Source organism: Mirounga angustirostris, unplaced genomic scaffold (genome assembly GCF_029215605.1).
Source record: "Mirounga angustirostris isolate CCGP_5_RB_7025 unplaced genomic scaffold, mMirAng1.0.hap1 SCAF_12, whole genome shotgun sequence".
NCBI classification, from domain to species: Eukaryota; Metazoa; Chordata; class Mammalia; order Carnivora; family Phocidae; genus Mirounga; species Mirounga angustirostris.
Window position 1 is genome coordinate 48,755,293 of NW_026991720.1, and position 22,222 is coordinate 48,777,514.

General features: G+C 39.8%; 1 protein-coding gene across 2 annotated transcripts in view; it reads left to right on the top strand.

Moving 5' to 3' along the window:
* Positions 1-22,222, top strand: part of SKAP2 (src kinase associated phosphoprotein 2) — a 165,372-nt gene that overhangs the window by 135,783 nt on the left and 7,367 nt on the right. For both annotated transcript variants that reach the window (XM_064575138.1, XM_064575139.1), the window contains 2 exons: positions 7,540-7,617; positions 13,193-13,305. In XM_064575138.1, the coding sequence (XP_064431208.1) occupies positions 7,540-7,617; positions 13,193-13,305 (191 nt within the window). The remainder of the gene's footprint in view (positions 1-7,539; positions 7,618-13,192; positions 13,306-22,222) is intronic.

Here is a 22,222-nt window from a genome sequence, read left to right on the forward strand (position 1 = left end):
AGAAATAATTTGACATTTCCTGGGTTGAAAGAATTTTAATATTGCAGGTTTTATTATAAATGTTAATTAAAGAGCTAAGAGTTTGAGCTTTATGGAGTAGTAAGGAGAATTTTATATTATGGCGTGTGTGAATATACTACACTGGGACAAGGAAGAGCCCCATATCATTGTTTCCTCATGTCTAGCACCCCCTGGGAGTAGGATCATTTCCTGACTCACAGTCACTTCTGACTGACAGAATCTGGTCTATTAAAACCTTTTTTAACCTGTGTGCTTTCTTTGCTTGCCATCATTGCCTGTGGATGACCAAGTCTGTGTAAGATTGCTCCTGAATAGAGAAGTACCTCGGGAGCAGCAAAGACTTTACCAGAAATGTCTGCGGTGCATGTTGCGTAAAAGGCAGGGCAGAGAGAGAGGAGCAGAGTGCCATTTGCATGACCTTGGTCCAGTCATTCGGCACCCCGAGTCTGGTTCTCTGTTAATGAAAGAAGGAAGTTGAACTAGATTCTACCTAAGGTTTCTTTCCTGACGATTTTCTCCAGATTCTGTCAAATGGGATTCTTGCTTGAATTTGAGGGTTTTTTTCCCCCAACATCCCAACCATGATGTTAGCAAGTTGAATGTCTGTGAAAATTTACTATTTTTGCGTTTTCAGATTTGCGTATAAATTAACTTTAATATAGTACAGAAATGTACTATAATCTTCATGGTGTTTATTTTTGCTTTTGAAGTGCAATGATAACCTTTTCCTATCAAACCCTGAAAGAATAAAATGTCACGGTTGAAAATTAGATTGTATGATTGAATAACTATTGCTTATTTTGGTTGCCTTTGATATCGTAGTAACCTTCTGGGTTGCCAAATTCATAAGTGGATGCAAAACACCTAGCTCCTAAGGTAATGACCTTGCTACTGCATGCTAATTGTGCAATTTTTTCCCCCTGAGAAATCTGATTATGTCATTGTCCTGCCCAAATCCCGTTCAGAGTGCTATGGGGTAGACATTATTCTTTGTACTTTACAGAGATGAGAATTACAGTCTCAAGGTAGGAGAACTTTAACAGTAGGCCCCAGTTTGCCTGAATTTCCAGGATAGTAAACATGACTCTAAATATACCATTTCAGTTGTCTTTATCTTTCTGTTCCTCTTGAAGTTTTATATAATACTAAAAGGCACATGCTTCTGTCTTTAAAATGATACATCCTTTATTGCTGTAAAATATATGTCAGTCTATTAAATAGAAAAGTCCTTTAGAAGGTCATATTTTAACTTACCAGTGGTCTAGGATTTAGAGGCCCCTAAGGAACTCACTTTTCCACATTGTCTTTGTTTGAATTCCCTTGCCCACACCCCTTCGACTCTTCCACTTGTCTCACCCCTACTGCCGGCTTTGGGGCTTGCCCCAGGTCCTGAGCGAGAAGAGGGGCTGAGGTGCCCTTTGTGTGAATCCTCCCTGCATTTCTGCCTCCTTTATACCGCACTGCTGGGACTGGCCACAGAGGTCTTCCTTTCCCCATCAGGTCTGTCCCATCTTCTCCCAGCTGGGGACATCTTGCTTGAAACACTGTGGTGCCCAGGGGCACCTGGGTGGCTCAGTTGGTTAAGCGACTGCCTTCGGCTCAGGTCATGATCCTGGAGTCCCGGGATCGAGTCCCGCATCGGGCTCCCTGCTCTGCAGGGAGTCTGCTTCTCCCTCTGACCCTCCCCCCCTCTCATGTGCTCTCTGTCTCTCTCATTCTCTCTGTCTCAAATAAATAAATAAAATCTTAAAAAAAAAAAAAAAAAAAAAAGAAACACTGTGGTGCCCAAACCCTTGGAGAAATGTGCAGGATTGTCTGTTGTTCTGGAATGCAGGCAAACTTCTTTCGGGGGAACTTCTTTGTTTGTAAAAAGACTCACCGTAACTGTTGACATTGAAATCCTTATTGAAATGCAACAAGAAAGAGAAGCCGGCTGGCCTAGAAAGAATGATGAAATATTATTTCATAGTAAAATAATTGAAATATTATTTGAAATAAATATTTCAATTATGAGTTGCATTAGAGACCTTTACAGAGTATCGAGTACTGTGCACTGGCTTCCAGGCACTGGAGGGTGTGGACGAGAGAGGTGGGGAAGGAGAGCTGGGAGACAGAAAGGAGATGTGTGTTGGGGGCTTCCCAACTTGAAATTCTGTTTCTAAATCATCACTGCGAGGATTGCTTACCTTAAGGTGTCCTTCGCATACAATGCAATGGTAGAATAGAATTTGCCCACTTGTGTGAAAATGTTTTCCAAGTCCACAAACAGCCAGTATTCAAATGAAATTTTAGAAAACAATCCATCTGTCAACTGAAGAGACGGTGGAGAGAAGCCACCCATGCTGGAGTTTCAGTCCCTGTTCTAATTGCTTGTGTGGACCTGGGCAAGTTCTTCAAGCTCTGTAAGTTTCATTTCTGCGTCCATAAAATGATGGTCAAAGTACCTGTTCTTACCTCATAGAATTGTTATGAGGATTTAGTTACCTAATGGATATAAATGCATACAGCGTGAACATTTAAGCAATAAATACTAACTTTTTCGTGAGACAAACATATAGTCTTGTAATCCAGTGAAGTCAGGGCAGGTAGAGATCTACACTCAATCTTTATTTCAGAGCACAGCTTTTGATTCTGTGTTTTATGTCTCTTAAAATACATTGTTAATTCAGCAGAGCTGTTTTCTGAAGGTACTTAGAAAGGTAATCATTGTGTGTGAGTGAAAGATTTTCTCATGTTGTCCTCTTCTCCCTGGAAGATGTGATAAGATCCAGTTTCCAGCCCCTCCGCAATTGTCACACCCCCTGTTTTGATGCTAACAAATTGTCTTTAGCCTTTTTCAAGCAATGTCAGCTGTACGTGTCATTTGCTTATCACTTTTCTCTTTGGGTTATTTTGTCCTTAAACAAAGAACATTAGTAAGCAAGAAATAGCCATTTTGTAAAAACTGCATAGCTAGACAGATTTGTGATCCTTATTAGGGTAATAATCCATCTGTTATGGAACTGGATCAATTTGTAAATTAAATTGATTAATCTAGCAGGGAGAAAAAAAAAAAAGTCTTGACTTTTCCCACATAAGCATTTCCTCAAATGTAGTCATCCTAAAAAGATTTGGGAAGACTCAGTTCTCTGCTAGTCTTTCTTTCTCTGCTCGACTCAGAAGGAAGACCAAACATCTGAAAATGGGAGAGTGGAGTTCAGCTTTTGGATTCCATGGGATCTGATTGTTCCTGGAACTTCCCTATTTTTGAGCTGGTATAATGTTAAAACCTTCTGACGACTGCCAGAATATTTCTAATACTGATTAGTTTGGTAAATGTATGACTGTGTTTGAATTATCTTCTGCAGTTTGTTTACTGTTATTTTCATCTTGTCTGATCAACAAAATCTTCTGATGATTCTTCTAACAATGTGTGATTGGAATAATAACTTCACATGTTGAAGAGTTTTGTGCTGCAGCTGAGAGGCATGTAAATACAAGCTGCTTATTTGCAAGAAGCTTCCAGATTTGCAATATGATTGCTATGGAAACCACATAATGAAAACCTTATAACCATCTGTGTGGTTTGATGGATTTTACCACATAGCTGAGCTGTTTTTGTTTACTGTTATTAAAATGTTGAATGGAATATATTAGTCCACAAACACTGACTATTTGAGGTATTAATTAGTATTGTATAATGACACCGTGACTCAACACCAAAATAAAATATGTTTAATAATAAACCTAAATAAAACAACATGTGTGTATATTTCTAATATATTGTGGAGATGATTATTGCCTAGAATTTTCATTTGTCCTCATATATTTTTTGAGTGGTGTGGAGAGTTTTTCTCTGTTAATAAATGAACATAGTAGGGTTTATTTTCATGATTTTGAATCCATTTGTTCACTCCATATTTATTGAACATCTCCTTTGTACCAGACTGTATTCAAGGTTCAGTCTGAGTTTTTCCCCCTAAGATTAAAACACACACACACACACACACACACCCCAAATTTGATTTTGTTTTCTTTTATATGGAAGCTGTTTGTATTGTTAGCCCAAGATAAAATGAGTTGTTTGAATATTATTAAGAAAAACTGATGAATGAAATGCAGAGGGTTTTGACCTAAAAATAGGTTTGAAATGGAGAAAGGAAGTTTCTTTAAGGAGCGATTCCTCCTCTAAAATACTACTTGTTCAGCATCTCACATGGATTTCAATTTGGATACTTCTCAGTAAATATTGATACTTAAGTAATTATTCTGGTAATTTAAGAATACATTGTGTACATTATAGACACTTAAATTTTAATAAAATAAGAATAAAGCCATAGTAATAAATTCTTCTAAGTTCATTGTTTACTTTGCCAAAAGTGGAGTTTTCCATTCAATTACTGTAATTAGTTTTTGTGCTATCTTGACACTAACTTTGGGTGGTGAGTCTACATCCCATTGTGTCTTCTTGAGAGCCAAAATTAGTGCTCCCTAAATTGTTGTGGTCATGGCTTTTGACATGAGGGCAAGCACCCTTCACGGTTTTTGAATTTACTCCTTACTGTCAGATTTGTGACCCAGTCGGAGGAGAGGGAGTGCTGGGGAAAGAGAAAGTGTGAAAAGTAAGGAGAGTTTTCTCCTCCTTTAAGAAAAATTAACCATCTGTAAAATAAGTAGGTTGGACCAAATGACTATAAATGTCCCTAAGAGCTTTAAAATTTGTATGAAAACATCCTATTAACTCATACATGATAACTGGTCCTTGCGGTTTGGCATAAGTGAGATAACTTGTTGAAGAGGAAAAAGACAGGATTTAGTATTAGGTTTTTATTAGGTCTTCCTGTATTAATTACTATTTGACCGAACCATATTAAATTGCCAACATTAGGGTCAACTTAATATGTATAAAGTCCCAAATATTTCCAGCTGTTCCCTTTTTTGGAGCTTTCATTATTTTGTTTGGATTGAGTTACAGAAATTCAAAGCAGTTCTATGTTTGTTTTAGAAGTACAGTAACTCTCAAGCTTGATGTAAATGTTGAATTTTATTAATCACCACTTCAAATTTTGCATGAGACTTCTAATTTTGCACCTGTACTCCTGATCTCTCTACCAAACTTTCCAGTTGCCTCCAGACATGTCCTCTGCGTTGCCCCACCAGTACATTAGGTCTCCCACATCAGAGGGGCGCTGGGTGGCACAGTTGCTTAAGCTTCTGACTCTTGTTTTTGGCTCAGGTCACGATCTCAGGGTTGTGGGGTGGAGTCCTGCTTTGGGCTTTGTGCTCAGCAGGGAGTCTGCTCGAGATTCTCTTTCCTTCTCCCTCAGCCCCTCCCCCCATGTGTGCGCGCTCTCTCTTTCTCTCTCTCTCAAATAAATAAATTTAAATCTCTCACATCAGGGGCGCCTGGGTGGCTCAGTCGTTAAGCGTCTGCCTTCGGCTCAGGTCATGATCCCAGGGTCCTGGGATCGAGCCCCGCATCGGGCTCCCTGATCAGCAGGGAGCCTGCTTCTCCCTCTCCCACTCCCCCTGCTTGTGTTCCTGCTCTCGCTGTCTCTCTCTCTAATAAATAAATAAAATCTTTAAAAAATAAATAAATAAATAAATCTCTCACATCAGAAACACAGCTCCTGTGTTCCCTCAGCAATATAGCTTATCTTGGCTATTCTTTTCTCAGGAATGATGTTCTCATTTCGCTGTTAACTAAGCTCAAAACTTGAGTCATTCTCGATTGCTCTTCTTCCCTTAGCCCTCCACATCCAGGCAGGCACAAAGTTTATCAATTCTACTTCCTTTCCCTCTTATAACTGGCTCCTTTCCATTTCCTCTGCCCCTTCAGTTCAGGACTTCCTTCCCCTCTAGCCAGACTCTGAGTGGTCTCTCTCCCCACACCCTCCTTCAGGCTATCTGGGACAATGGGATCAGATGACCATTTCTCAAGCATAGTTTTTGGTCCTGCCCTTTCTCTGCTCGAACATCTTCTGGGGCTCTCATTGCCCACCAAATAAAAGGCAAAAGTCCATAGCCGGATGTTTATGGCCCTTCAACAGCTGGCCCAAGCCACTAGCATTATCTGCCATCCTGTTCTTCCCCTTTGAGTACTGCATTCTTTAGCCAAATGGATATTATTGTGCTTTTTCTTTTGCTTATGACTCTCCCTCTGTCTAGAAATTTCCTCCTTCCCATCTCTCTCTGTTCAGATTTTCTCCACCCCTCAGAGCCTTCTCGGTGTTCCCCCTTGCATGGTTTCCTCTCTGCCATCCTTCTGAACCTTGTGCCTCCCATGTCAGGTTCTATGCTCCTTTCTGTGCCTTTTGACATAGAACTATGTCAGGTTCTATGCTCCTTATCCCATTTTCCTTTAGATACTGTCTTCTGTCCCCTGCAGGCTGTCAGCTTCCTGAGGACAGAAGCTCCCTACTGTCTTTGCCTCCCTGGTAGAACCTCTCTCTTACAGGTAGCTAATATCCAATGAAGATTTATTGGTTGAATTATTTAATAGCCATAATGGCTATATTTATATATTTTGCATATTTTAACATTTTTTATTTTTCTTGAAAGTATTCTTTTTGAACTCTGTTTTTTTGGGCATGCCATTTTGTTCCTATGTCCTGCCTTAAATATTTCCACAGTGTGTATAAATCCTTAGGTGAGGAAAATGGACATGTAATAAATGGTTCTTCAATGTAAAATAATTAAATCTAGTCTATTGACTCTGTTTAAAACTCTTCTCATTTAATCTTCTCCTATTTCTTCCTATAACTGGGGGTGGGGGGGAGGAAATGAACGTGATAGGAGAGCGTGGGAATAACAAACATAGGGCCCTGAATACATTGCAGGATAAAGAACACGGACTTCATGATCACAAGCCTGAGTATGAATCACAAACAGTGGACGTTTCTCTACCTTTTTGAGCCTCAATTTACTCATCTGTAAAAGGAGCGTTTAAAATGGTCTGTGAAATCTTAGCATCTGCAATAACTTATGGCACAGGGTAGATCCTCAGTAGAATTTGAGGGGAATTGCCTTGAAAGGTGAGGATCCTTCTAGTCTTCTCCTGTGAAGATCAAGTGGGAACACATGAAGTATCTGATACACAAGAAATGATTTACAGGTTAACTATATTTTATTTTATATCACACATTTTCTTTGGCCACACCGATGTTTTAGGGACCATGGTTTTATCCGTGGTCCTCCTGCCACAGTGTAATGTGGGTCTGTCCATATAGTGCTGGGTGTTCCTTCCCCGGATTTCAGGGCCAGTCTGGACTTAGCAGTGTTCCAGATGAGTTTCTGTAAGTACTTAAAGTATGTGCGGCATTAGTACGTATCTTAAATTTTATCAAGCCAACTGGTAGGGTTGCTATTTGGAAATAGCTAGAGGTTTGTTTGTTCGGCTTTAAATTACTGAAAAAGGAATGTGAATGTTTTGAGAAAGAATATTTATACGTTCTAAACTTTCAGTTTTGCTCCTAAGATGGGGTGAGTTCTGTTCTTTCTGAGGAAACCCTTCAGTGTGCCGTTTCTGCTTGTTTACAGAAGAGGAAGAGGACAGTGTTCCTGCGAAAGTGGAGGAACAAGGGAAGATGAGTCAGGACAGTGTTCATCCCACCACAGGTAATGGCTGGGGTGGCTTCCTGGGGAAGCTTCTTTTGGTTTTGTTCACTTTCCCTTCAGTCACTTTCCTACGGCTCTAAAGATGTTTACACAACTCCCCGAAGTTGGCTGGTTCGATCTGGATATCTTATGGCTGATAAGCTGCTTAGTCCCATTTAGGATGCATGGAAACCACTTGAGAAGGATTTATAAAGTAAGCCAATTTATACAAGGTATTCCTTCCTGAATTACTTTGTAATGACTCAATTAGCTTTCATTTCTGCACAAAGGAGATTTAGTTGCATAAATTAGCTTATCATCATTGAGGAAGTGTCACTGCTAAAGGACAGTTTATAGATACAACATGCAGTTGCTGTCAAACCTATAAGAATGTAATATAGACATCTGTGTATACTTTGTGCTTGAGCAGAACAGACTTCTGCCATTCAGAGACTAACAGGGGACAACAAGTGGCCCAGGGGACTGGCAATGTAGACATCTCTGAAAAGGTCAACTTGACACAGGCTCTGACAATCGACCCACAGCTCTGTCTTCTTTGATAAAAATCAGATAAACTTAAGACCGCTAATTGATCTGCAGCCTGTTTAAATGTTGGCCATGCATATCTTCATTGCATATGATTAACACAGAAAGCAAATGAATTGGGTGTAAGAAATGCCAGAGTCCGGTGACAGCAGTTTAAAAATTGGAAAAGGACACTGATGGCCTAGAAGGCTAGGAAGGATATTCCCCTTATCCATTTCCACTTGGCACATGGCCCTGCGTACTAATTATGAGTGAGACTAGAAAAATAACTATACATGCTATGTACAGAATCACATGATGCGGGCAACTTTTTTTTTGCGGGTTGTTATTTCCAAATAGCAGGAGATAAACCATATCTGTAGTGCAAGCATGAGGTTAGCTTTGATAAACCAGCAATTATTTTACACGGAAAGAAGAGAGGGGGAATGCCTTCTTATCGGGCCTTTTACACCTCTTCACAGCCGCATGTCAGCTGGGGCAAGGTCTGCCATATCATCCCATGTCCTGCAAAGAGCTGGCGTTGAGGGTCACCTTCCCTTCTCTGATACGTTCATACATCACTCTTGCTAGCTGTCAGAGGCTGGGCGGACAGGAAGTGTGTGTTCAGGAAGTGGCTTTCCCCAGGCCTTCCTACCGGGACACGTGGAAAGGAAACAGGCCCGATTTCCGGACCTGGACAGGAAAGCAGGGGCAGGTTGCTGCACGAGGTTTTGGTTTGCTTTTTTCAGAAAGGAAGTGAGGACGAAGGCATTCGATGTGAGTGCCGTGGTCCTGTAAGATGCAGCTATAAAACGCGAAGGCTGAACATAACCCTGAGGATGCCACCCAATAGTAATTCAAGTAATTTGCGTGTTTTATTATGTATCGTAAAGCTTCTGCCAAAAGCGTGGAGGTTTTTGTGTTTTTTTTTTAAATTCCAGTGCAGGTGTAGAAGGTACACACATACAGATATTCCTTCCAGAAACAGAAGTATTTTGGCTTAAAGCAATTCTATTTTTCAAAAATCCTTTTAAAGTAACTCTCTCCCCAATTTTTGCCTTTGAGGGAAGGAAGAAAAAAGTCCGTTTTTCTTCAAAGGAATGCAGTAAGTAGATCTAGCTTTCCATGCAATAGCCATAAAGCACTGCAATAATTCTTATCTTCAGTGACATGAAATTCTTTTCAAGCAACAGTTTTAATGCTTTTGCATCGCAGTGACCTTTGCTCTCTCTAGGCTGTCAAAGATGTAACACTAGAAGTTTGTTTGCTGTGCAGGGCAGTGAGTTGACAAGGGTACTACTATCTTGCTGAGCATCACATGATGTGAACTTCTAACCTTACTCAAGAATGTTATATATTTTTCACATTGACTGATTTTACTTAAAAAGAGAGAAAAAAATTCAGATGAATGTAAAATACATAAACAAAAACATAAGCTTGTATTTCTTATAAGTTCTTTCATGTTCAAGCTTACGTATCTTACATGTATTTAGTATATATACACAAAATAAAGATTCCATTTGATTTATTTGTACACTGTAGAATATGCTTACCTTTCTGAAATACTTTTTAAACCTTTAAGACCACTCAGAGATTTTCCATTATCTTATTATTGAATGTTTCAGTCCTTGTCATCATATTTTTAAAATCTTTTGGTTTTTGCAGAAGTATCTCCAGTGTTTAGCTTATATTTTCCTAACAGTTCTGTTACTCCCAATGATCTGTTTTTGTATGTTTTCAAAAGCAGGAGCAAATACATCATTTAAATCCTTCACAGCCTGGCTAATTTAGGATGGCTATTTTTTCTTTCTTTCCCTTCTTTTTTAACCATTCACGCCTCCCAGGACAAGAAATGTAATGAGGTGGGTTTTGTTTTTTGCTTTTTTTTTTTGTAATTTTGAAACCATAGACCATGATGTGGTAAGATTAGTCCATGCAGTGATGACAGACGTATTTGTATTCAGAATGTATGATTCTCTGTGGTTTATGCATTATGCCCCATACCATTTTTGTGTTGTTTTTTAAAAACATATTTTACACGGATTATTTTTCAATGTATAGGCGAACAGTGCTAACTTTTGTGAGTTCATTCTGCTTCTGAGGCTGTATCCATGGGTAATTTTTTGAGCACGGTTAGCCACATTTAAAATTTTTAAATTTAAAAAATTGTAAAAAGTAAACCAGAGAAGCTTGCTGCTCTCAAAGGAATAAAATAATTCCCAATTTTTGTATCTAGAATTCATACCCAGAATTTTAACATTATTTTCCCGAGGAGAGTAAGGCTAATAAATCTATACTGGCAGGTTTTCTCCCTAGTCGTGGTTCTTCTGCTTTATGTAACTAGTATTGCATTCTGAAATAGACGGGATGGTAAATTGTGTGTACATATAGTCGTGTGACATAAACAACTTATTATTCTTTAACAGAGCTCACATATGGGACACAGAAATGAGGTTGGTCTTTGGGTAACACCATCATCGAGATTATAGAAAGCACAGTAGAAAATGCATCTTTTCCCCAGTATTGCCAAATCGCTAGTGCTGTTGCCTCTTTACAGCAGTGAGATTTAATGAAATGCTCATGATGCACATCTAGGGAGAGATGCATCTTGCACACGGTGGGGGTCTTCCTTCCCCTCATGTGCTCCTGTGACTCCCATTAGTGTTAATGGGAGTTTCACCAAGCGCATCGAGGGGAAGAAAGACCCCAAAGTGATAAGGATTATGTGGTAGAAATCACCATATACTTTTTCTTTCCTTCTTTCTTCCCCCACCTCTTGAAAATCTATTGAATGAAAAACTGTTGCGAGAGAATCTGAAAAAAGAGGAGCAGGCTGGACAGCTGGGGATGCACTGGGAGGCTCTCGCTCAGCCAAAACTTCTCTAGTTTTAGCCCAAGTTTTGTTTCTTTAACCTTTTTGGACCAAGCCTCAGGCTAAGCAGCATGGGGAACACACAGGAGCCTTGACTGGGGAAACCAGCTATTTAGATCCTTTTACCTCCTGGCCAGTGACTGTGGGGGAGGGCCTTGCATGTGAAATGATGTCATCCTCTCTGTGCTCTAATTCCTTGACTTTTAAACTGACACTGACGGACTGCATGGGGCGCAACATTTGACCCATTTAGCAGTTGATTTAATCTGACTAGAATGTCTCAACTTCTAAATCTCTATTTGTCTAAATAAGTGGTTTTTAAAGGAAATCAGTCACTTTATTATTAAGTAATTCTTTCCAAAAGAAAAAATTGACAACGTTTGGCGTGCTCTGTCCAGCCGGAGTGCCCTCTAGTGTCCATTTATAGAATTTACTTAATATGTGCTTTGCGGGGAAAATGTAATGAAGGGCGGCCGCAAGCATTGTTAGTTCTTGGTCGGATTCCTAGGCTCCTAGACATCCCCGCTGGTGGCAGTGATGAGTGCTCAGATGCTGGAGTGGAGAGGTCAGGAAGGTGTCCGTCTCTCTCTCTTCCCCTCCCTCCCCCCTCCTTCCTTTCATTTCTCCATTTTTCTCTCCCTCCCTACCCCCACTTTGAATTTTTAGAAAACAGGAGAGGAAAATTTACTAGGAGGATTTTGCTAGGTTGCGCATTCTAGTTATTGTTTATTTTCTTAAAGTACAATTGAAAAGTGTCATCTTTCTACATTTTCACACTCCACATTATTCAGATTTCCTTTTTGGCTTTAAAAACATGTTTCAGATATTAGAATTTTCAGAACTTGCAATAAACTTTTACCACTTGGTGTAAATCGCAGACTGCGTGGTGTCAGGTGCGTACTCAGATGCCCCGCTAACGTGCCTGCCTGTGTTGGCATTGCCAAGGAGCCTGCTGCTTGAGAGCCATGTAACAAAACTAAGATGACAACCCTGATCCAGCACGCGTCTGCACAGTTATCCCCTCAGAATTCAAAGATGACATTCCAATGATGGAAGTTGTCAGCACGTCTATGTTCTGCCTGATTAGTGAATCCACGGACATCTTATTGATATTACTTGCATTCTTCTTGCGTTAACTCATCAAAACTCAATTATCATGAAATTAAAAACAGGAAACAGTTCTCAGTGTAACAAAAGCATCCAGTGTATTTAACTCTGTGCTGCGTTTCAAGAGAGCCACATTGTATAAGTGACAAAGCATTTATTACCCGGTTTATTGTGGTATCACAGAGCGGAGAGCGCTAAATAATCAATCAGTTAATGGTCTGTATGGCAGTTTGAGCACATCACATCCATTGTGCTTATGCTGTTAGAAGGATGAGCTGATAACTCCAGTGTATGTTGCATGTTTATTCAGAGCGTAATGTCCTAAACTGGGGCTGACAGAAATCTTGAAAAATGCAGCTTCAGCATTGGCAATTGCAAAGTTGCTCAGATATTTTAGAAATAACTTTGAGAGGCTTTCGGTACAAAAGTCCCCAAAGATAAGAGCTGGAATTACCCTTTATGTCATTCCCACTTTATCTTCTTCCTCTAACCAGCTTGAGGTTTTAGAATTAAACAAACAAAAATTGTTGCCTAGTTTGTGTTATATCTGTGCCCTATTGGCTCCTTCATGATTATTTATTATTGTTTATGAAGCATCCCAAATGCTAACTTATTTTCTTCTTCCCTTCATCTGTCTTTTTTGGTAATTTTTAGAAATTCTGTAAGGTGGTTATTTCACAATGCATGTATCACGTGTCACGGATATTGCTCATCGTGCAGTGTGACCAACTCACCTTCAACTCATGTTGCGAGTGGGTTTAGGTCCATTATCAAAAATAAGTGGGAAGGAACTTTTAGGTGCTGGTTTGATGAGAACACATTGCAAGTACAGGTTTTAGATGAAACAAGAGAGGGAGAGAAAGAAAACAAGGGACATTCCAAAAGAGGTCTTTTTGAAAACAGTCCTTCATTAAATTACTGTAAGAAGTAGGATTTGTCTATAAATGTAATCAAATGTTCTTTGAATCAGGACAGAATTTGTTTTGCCTGTTTTGGTGGTTTGAGGCGGCCCTTTAATTTCTGTTGGTTCATCTTAAATAAGGGCCCATTACACGAAAGCTCTAACTCATGTTTTCTCTCTCTTCTTCCTAGGAGATAAAAGCACCGATTATGCGAATTTTTACCAGGGTTTGTGGGACTGCACAGGAGCTCTTTCTGATGAGTTGTCATTTAAACGTGGTGATGTGATTTACATTCTTAGCAAGGTAAGAAGACACCCCAGATGACAACTGTAAAGGGTGAACACAAAGCTAGATATTTATGCATCTGGGTTTACAACACTGGGGAAAAATGCCAATTGGAATTCCTTTAGGTCCTTGTTAACAATTGGGAGTTCACAATAATTAATTATTTTGTCAAGTGAAATATAATCAAATTTTAAACACAATCAGATAACAGGATTCAACTTAACAGTGTGTTTACCTATCACTTCAGCCTTTGGCTCACATCCACACACTGCCTTCTCCAGAAACAATATACTTATGTGAAAGTTAACATTGTAAGGTATTAGGTTATTTATTATGTTTTTCTTTCCTCTTCCTTTTTATTCTTCTGTGTGCTTATTCTGGTTTTGTCTGCCATTCACTACTGGAAACACTGTTTATAGTAGAAGTTTTTCATCTTTATGTAAATACATTGGTGTTCCGACAATTTAAAAGCAATGCTTTTTCTATTCAGACAGTTTTAGGTGATTTTTTTTAAGTTTAACATAGTTGTATTTGTAAACATAATGGCAGAGACTGTTGCTACGAACTCATCCTTATATATATATAAATCAGTGTCTCTGCCTCTTAATATACCGGATGATTGAAAATCTTTCTGTCCTTAGATCTAAAAGTCATGTTTCTTATTGTGATGACATGTGTGAGCTCCCTTAATTTTCATATTTAACTTTCCCTACTATGATATGGGGATTGAAAAAAACTCCCTCAGTCTACATTATGAAGCTATTTTAGAAACAAATGATGTATGAAAACTATTTAAATATAAGTAGGGAGATGTTCTATAAGTCCAGGAGTTTAATGTAGTTTCTTGATTAGAGAAAAATTTGTACTTTTCAGAAAGATAGTATGACTTGCTAGATGCAGAAGAGAATTTGGAAATAAGGTCACTTATTGACTCTTAACACAAGATGGCTGGTGGATAAAATCCTAACGTAGAAGATCATAGAGCACTTGAATGAGGAATCTGAGTGATGATCGTCTACCCATTCTTGGTTTTACAGATAAGGGAACTTGGGTCAAGAAAGGGCCAGAGCCAGTACTTAACCAGGCATCTTGACTCCCAGACCAAGGTTTTCTCCTTTTCTCTTTTGCTTCTCATTTGAAACTGTTATAAAGTACCTACAAGGGGCACAAAGGGCCCATGCCAAGCACCAGGAATCCAAGAGGAATACTGTGGAAGCACTTGTAGATTATTGGGAGGAAATATTTAGTAAGTAAATATTGCCAGCTGTGATGATTGCTAAGTTGGGGTGCCCAGAGCTAAGACTTCCCACTTATTTTTCTCTGTCCTCTGCTCCTTAGTATGTTTGTTTGTTTTTTAAAGAAAGATGCTTTTAGTTCCTGGGAGCCAACTCCTGGAGTCAGCCTATTATGGAGCATTTAATTGTCCTGAGTTAAGGCAACACTTTTTTAACAAAAAGATTTTATTTATTTATTTTTGAGAGAGGGAGAGAGAGCACATGAGTGAGCACAAGCAGTGAGGAGTGGCAGAGGGAGAGGAAGAAGCAGATTCCCCGCTGAGCAGGGAGCCCGATGCAGGGCTCCATCCCAGGACCCCGGGATTATGACCTGAGCCGAAGGCAGACGTTTAACTGACTAAGCCACCCAGGCGCCCCCAGGACAACACTTTTTTTTTTGAGTGAATTACTTAATATAGAAACCAAACTGATTTATTTCCATTCAAGATAGTTTCTTGGAATTATTCCTCAAATCTACTCAGCTCACAGTTACTTTCACCAACTTAGCTGCAATTGTGTATAAAATTAAAAGGTTGATTAGCTTCCACTTGGAATCCCAAACTACATGGATAAATGGCTTATAGTCTTAATATTATTATGGTAGAATGTGAAACTTATTTTCAGCGTGGGTCTGTTCTTAAAGCCTTCTTTGTGAATCAAGGTGTCTGTGTTGCTGAAAAGCTCAGAATACCAACCTCTAGGACACGCTGTCAGACAAGTAGAGTTCCCATTGCCTCAGAAAATTGTTTTCTATTATTATAAAGTTAAAAGAACAATCCTAGGTATATATCACACTTCTAGGATCCCAGTGTAGGTAATTTCTGTTCCCAGATCTGTTTTGTGGAGATTGTAATTTTAGGTGTGAAGCTTTATCATAGAGCTGAGGGTAGTGGTGGTCCAGCTCAAAGGAAGAGTATAGTGCTATCTAAAATGTCTAAATGCTATTATTTGCATACTGCGTACCAAAAATAATTCCTCAATCAGCCCTTCACAAGGCTTGAAGTTCCACAGGTAGCATCATTTCATGAGGGGCCTCCTGGAAATGATGACTGTATCTGGAGCTCATATTGGTTTTTTAAAGAGGAGACAAGACATTGTTAGCCAGGACCTTATCACTGTTGGCTGAGTGATTTAATACCAGTATTCATCCAGCGGTGGGCCTGGTAGAATCAACCAGGTACATCTTGGTGAGGGTAAAAAGAAAGGACACTTAGCTCTCCCTTGATGGGATGTGGACAAATTCTGGGCCATTATTCGATATCTTGGCTATTGGTTTTCAGGTTGATTTGGGAGTCAGTATATGTTTGTGAAGATTCTTGCTTCCGCAATTTTGGGGGGATAGTTTCAGATAAGAATCTCTGGAGACTGTAATAATTTTTTTATAGGCTTAGTCTCCCAGTTTTTATCAAAACTTTGGCCAAAATAGACCATAAATTAATATCATAAATTCATTTAATATGTGAATGACAGCAATTTGAATATTTAATACTACTGTAAATTCAGGACTCAAGGTCCTTAGAAGAGTGAAAAATTGCTCAAAAGGACTTGTTTCTAGATCAAGGGAGAGAGACAGATTTTTTTTTAAAGTACAATTAGTATAGAAACCGCTAACATTGTTATAAGTCTAGAAATCTGTTTCATCTTTCTCAGAGTTACATTAGGTTTTATGGTGATAGAATGAAATTTTACCATTTTAATTTATTTTTTACACCATCTAGTGGCTCAGAATGAGTGGTGCAGGTAATTACAGCTAATGTGCACAATCAAAATGATGTCATAAATTCAACTTTAAATCTAGCTATGGATTATTACTTTCCTAGCTCATGTCAATAAAGTATTAGCATTAATCGTAAGTTTTTTCATCATTCTGAATTAAATGTAAACATTGTATACATAAAGAAGAATACATTTTAAAGGAGTCTTAATACAATATTTGTAGAGGCGTAAAAAATGTGTACTTTGTAGAGAAATTAATGTCACAACTTTTCTAATAAATAATGCCATTTAGAAGATTTTAAAGAAATATGACTGGGGCACCTGGGTGGCACAGTCGGTTGAGTGTCTAACTCTTGTTTTTGGCTCAAGTCATGATCTTGGGGTTGTGGGATCAGGCCCGAGACTGGCTCTGCGCTCAGCTCAGAGTCTGCTAAAGTTTCTCTCTCCCTCTCCTTCTGCCCCTCCCCATGTATTCACTCTCTTTCTCAAATAAATAAATCTTAAAAAAAAAAAAAGAAATACAACTTGCTTTTCAAAATTAACTGCGCTATATTTTGCAATATTTAATTACCACTGATCTAACTTACCTTCTAGAAGGTTGTCATTGCTGAAGATACTCTTAAAAAAGGCAACAGAAGATAGTTTAAGAAAAATGCACTTAAATATAAACAAAATTTAGATAAATCAAGGACTAAAAATGGTGTGCATTATAATAAAGAGGGTCTTAATTTTGTAAGTGAAATGACAGAAAAAGATTGAACTAGTTTGATGATTGGGCTGTCTTCATTAAAATTCACTATAGAAATATAGTTTGGTTTGTTTTTTTTTTTAAAGATTGTATTTATTTATTTGACAGATAGAGAGAGAGCACAAGTAGGCAGAGAGGCAGGCAGAGGGAGAGGGAGAAGCAGGCTCTCCACGGAGCAGGAAGCCCAACGCGGGGCTCTATCCCAGGACCCCGGGATCATGACCTGAGCTGAAGGCAGACACTTAACCAACTGAGCCACCCAGGTGCCCCGAAATACAGTTTGGTTTTAAAATTCAGTCCTCTTTCTCTGTTTTTGCAAGGAAGTCCTGATGGGGTGTCAGCTGTACTCAGTCAGCCTGGGGATGACTTATTTATTTCCCGCCTCTTTTGAGAGTTATACAAATCTTAGCCTTTAAAAAAATTTTTTTTAGTGAAAATCCAATGTTGCAATAAAGAAGAGTAAGCAGATAACCTGCCCTGCCTCCTTCCCTTTGTAACATTTTGCAATTAGCAGCTGTCATGTGACCCCTGGCTGAGCTAGCCTCTCTTTCAAAGTGTCTGGCATTTTCTAAGTTTTAACCTTCGAAGCTCACTAATAATAAATTTAAGTACTGCTTACCTAAAAAGGAGAGCCAGTAACTTTTTGCATATAGTTCCTTTCACATAGGCTCACTGCTGTTTTTTATGTATTAAAACGCGTTATGTACTTGGGTAGTTTAGCGGAGATTTAGGAAATTTTTTTTCTCCCCTAGAACAATGGGGCACATTTACAGGAACGGATGAAAGTGGAATTTGTAATTTTAATGAGAGCTGTGTTGTTAGTGAATTAATTCTAAAACACACGGCCTGATTTCTGATTCATCTGATGGGGGAAAATCATATTTGAAGTAAAAATGTCTTTTCTTTTTTTTTTTTTTAAAGGAATCAGGTTGTTTAAAATTGTGTCAAATTCCATTACTAGGTTACATTTCACTTTTATTACCACCTTAAACATGGACATAATATCCTAGTTAATAGTATTTTCATAGAAGCATGTTTATGAAACTTTAGAATTTTAATAGCAGGATCCAGGTTAAATAGCTATAGGCATATTCCATCGCCCTGCATACCTCTTTGGTTATGTCATTTTACTTGCTGTTCTGGATTTACATCCTTTATTAGTTTATCTTTCAACCTGTACTCGTCGGTAAATTGCAAACCGCATTCCTATTCTTACTTTTAAAGCAGTGAATTATTTTTAGAGACTTAATGACAGGGGAGCTGTGCTTCAGCAAGAAAGAAGCACGCTACTTTGTCTGGTAGTAGCAGCAAAACAAGAGAGTTAAGAATCCTGGAGTATTTTATCTAGTCTAGGACACGTGTGAATCAAGCACTGCAGCTTTTTGAGAGATTTCTTATTAAGTAAAAAACAGGAAATGTAGGGTGACGGTATTCACTAATGTGCAGTAAAGGGGCATTTTTTTTTTTTTTTTTAGTGTGTGTTGGCTGGAGGTTCAAGCATCACCTCTCTTTATATCTGTTTGTGACTTTTTTCAGCGATTGGTGAATTGTGACTGCCACTGACCATTTGTTTCTCATTGTGAAAAGGACAGATTCCGTTCCTCGGGCTTTTCTGGCTTCACACCTACCAGAGAAGGAAAGTAAAATGAAAATCCTGCCGAGCTCTGCTGGCCGAGTGACTGTTCAGGTCTCCTGGGTTTTCCTTTGCGACCATCTGACCCAGCGTGTCACAAATAGCATGACCAACTGCTGAGTAGCAACTAGGACATCTCAGTATAGGACGTACGTGGATGCTAAGCTAGGGCCCGCAACGTTACTCTATCTTCCAGCCTTCGGGGAAGGCGGAAGGAGTTTTCCGTGCTTGTGACTGCATTTGTGTGGCTCTGACGGCATTTCGTTTCCATGCTGTCAGTGTGGGAATGTCGTGGGTACAGGGAGGCATGAGCCAGGCAGACCTACTGCTCGGCACCCCCCCCCCCCAAGAAGATGTTCTGGTCCAGCCATGGGGCTCCTCCTGTTATCTATGCACGAACGCATCCCAGTACTTCCCTCTTTTCTCTTACATGAAATGGAACGAGCATTTCAGGAAAATGTTGACAGCTGAAAGGGGAAGGTGATTCTGGGAAGCAGGCTGGAAGGCTCAGCCCCTGCAGTGGCTCGAGAGGTCAAGGATAAGCCAGAAGGTGGTGTCAGAGATGCAGGCGGAATGGAAGTGGCAGTGAGGGGCGGCTACAGGCTGCAAGCCTGTGTGGTTTCATTCTGCATGGAATAAGCCAGAAGCAGAACAAAACAACTCAAAAGACAGCACGATGTTCATAATTTTTTTTTTTAATCTGAAATTGAAAAGTCCATGATCTCTTATGCCCTTCTGTCCCCCACCCCAAAAACTCAGGAACCCCCTTAATGTATGTATAGCAGCATTTACTCCTTTGAGATGTCTCCCTCCTCGTCCCTTTAAAGGCCAGATTCCCTTTGGAAGAGCAGGGTGGAGAACTGCTCGTAATAATACGATTGCCTTACAGTGCAGACCAACATACACTTTTTGTTGCCCTGGTATTTTGCTATACAATTAGTGGGAAGAGAGAGGGAGGAAATGAAAAAGGGTTTGTTGCATACCTGCAGTGTCCTTTTCTAGGCACTTGATATGCTTTCACTCATCTGATCGTAAGATAACCCTATGAACTCTCTGGTGTGACAATTTTCCAGATGAGAAAATTGATGCTCAGCAAGGTTATTATGTAAATCACCTGAGGATACCAACTAGAAAGAACCTTCTTCTGGAATCAGAGCAGATCTGACCCTAGAGCTTTCACTCTTTCTGCTTTGCTATGCCTACATGGGGACTAGGAATATCGATTTCTCTCTCTCGACCCTGAACTCTTTGAGGTAGACCCTGTGTCTTTAGTATTGTTGGATCCCCAATACCTAATATCATAGCAGATATATGTTAATATGTGTTTGTGAAAATACAGGTAAAAATGGGAAATAATCCTTAACGCTTAAAAGAACTTAGAATGATGGAGTCATAGAGTTAGGGGAACCTTAGTGCTCACCCTTTGCTTTATAGGTGAGGAAATCTCAAGGCTCAATGTAATTGGGGAAAATAAATAAAAAATGCAAGGAGAAAAAGACTATCCCTGTGGAGACCTTAAAAGACTAGAGTTTGGGCACTTGAACTTCCAGCTCAGCCCTGAGCTTCTCAGCAGCCAACTACAAAAAGGGTAAGAGTCCAAATGCATAATAATGAGACTTACTGATTTATGTTAAATATGTAAGTGGATTATTGTGGAGTCTCAAAGAGTGCTGAAAGTATAAACCCCAAAAAATCATCCCTAAAGAACTTGGAATTGCCCAAGGTTGCATATCTAGTTAGTGACAGATCTGATATAAGACTCTCGAACTTCCAGGGGCGCTTGGGTGGCTCGGTCCATTAAGCGTCTGCCTTCGGCTCAGGTCATGATCCCAGGGTCCTGGGATCGAGCCCCGCATCAGGCTCCCTGCTCAGCGGGAAGCCTGTTTCTCCCTCTCCCTCTCTCTCTCCCCCTGCTTGTGTTCCCACTCTCGCCATCTCTCTTCCTGTCAAATAAATAAATAAAATCTTAAAAAAAAAAAAAAAGACTCTGGAACTTCTGGGAAAATAATCACAAGAACAATGAGGAGCTGAAAACCCAGTAGATTTTCCTTTACACCTGCCACCGTTTCCACGTTTACAAGGTTCGGTCTTCACCTCTTCGGTACATACAGTAAATTCACCTGAATTCAGTTCTTCAAAGAACTGGAATTATCTGGTCCCAGTTGTGCCGGGGACTGATACCTTTCTTTCTGCAGGTGGGGATTTGAACTCTTCAGACAAGGTGTCCTATGTAGTGCATTAGGAGACATGGTGGGCAGCAGCCTGCCCCCAGTAGGAGCAACATACTTCAGACTGTGAAGCTAAACACACTTCAGAACAAACTTTGTTTGGTCATTGCTAAAATTCTTCACATATGTCTAATAGACACAAAAGAAAAGATACACCTTTTGGAAATTACACTTCTTAAGAAAATATTTAGGATTGTCAACTGGTGCATCATCCAAAATAAAGACAGAGTATGCTTCCTCACCCAGTCCATTTACTGAACACCTTTTACCCATCTGCTGTGTGGGGCATACAGATCAAGTGTAATCTCAGTGCGTTTGTACTGTATTTTCATTGAAGGGACAAAACTAACGTACGTAAAATCCACTGAGGAATAAATGCTCAGCTTGAAATGAGAGATGTAAGTGCAGATTAAATAATTTGGAGGCCAATGTGTGACAGCTGGGGAACTTGAGTCAGGTCATAGTTGCTGGTTAGGGTTTGGGTGAGGGAGGGGAGCCATTCCCTGGGGAGGAAGGCACCATGTGCAGAGGTGGGAACAAGTGTAGCTTGGAAGATTGGACCGTGTGGACCAGAGCAGTGAGAGAACGTTGCTAGCAAGGGGGGGAGAGATCCGAGCAGAGGAGTTTGCAGTTACTGTACTGGGGAGCTGGGGTAAGTGCCTGAGTCATGCTTGCGATGGACACGGTTTGTTTCTGGGAAGAACAGTGAGGCCAAGTTGATGATGCAGTAACCCGGGGTGAGGCGATGAAGGGCTGGAGCAGAGTGGCGACAGTTGGAATAGACAGGTGGGTGAGCCTGAGAACAGTTAACGGAGTCTCCTACTGGTCAGTGAAATACAACAAGTACCAAGGCCACTTTCTACTGAATATGATTCGATCTTTTCTTTGCCTACCATCAGTCTGAATAGCAGTCTGAATCATCAGACCGAATAGCAGTTTTTGCTGTGCGGTATTGTAAATGTGGACTGTGTAGAAACTTGAGTTAAATGTGTCTTGACTCTGGAATATAAACTGAAATTTGTTATAATAACTGAATTCTTACTATCAGCTTCCTTGCTTGTCCTTTGTCTCTCTTGCTTGCAAAATGGAGCGCACAGTACAGAGAGGAAAAAAATAGTAATTCTTCGAATTAGCGTAACTCAAAGTCACACCTGCACAGTGAATTATAAAGTAATGAGGTTGATTTCCATAAGCCGCTAAGAGACTCAGTGTCTTAAAGCAGGTTCATGGAGGGTGTGTTCAGACATCATGGAGGACCTTAGAGAGGGTTAGTGTCGATTTTCTCATTTATCAGCTCAGGAGATGAAGATTCAAGGAGTTAATATGTAGATAATAA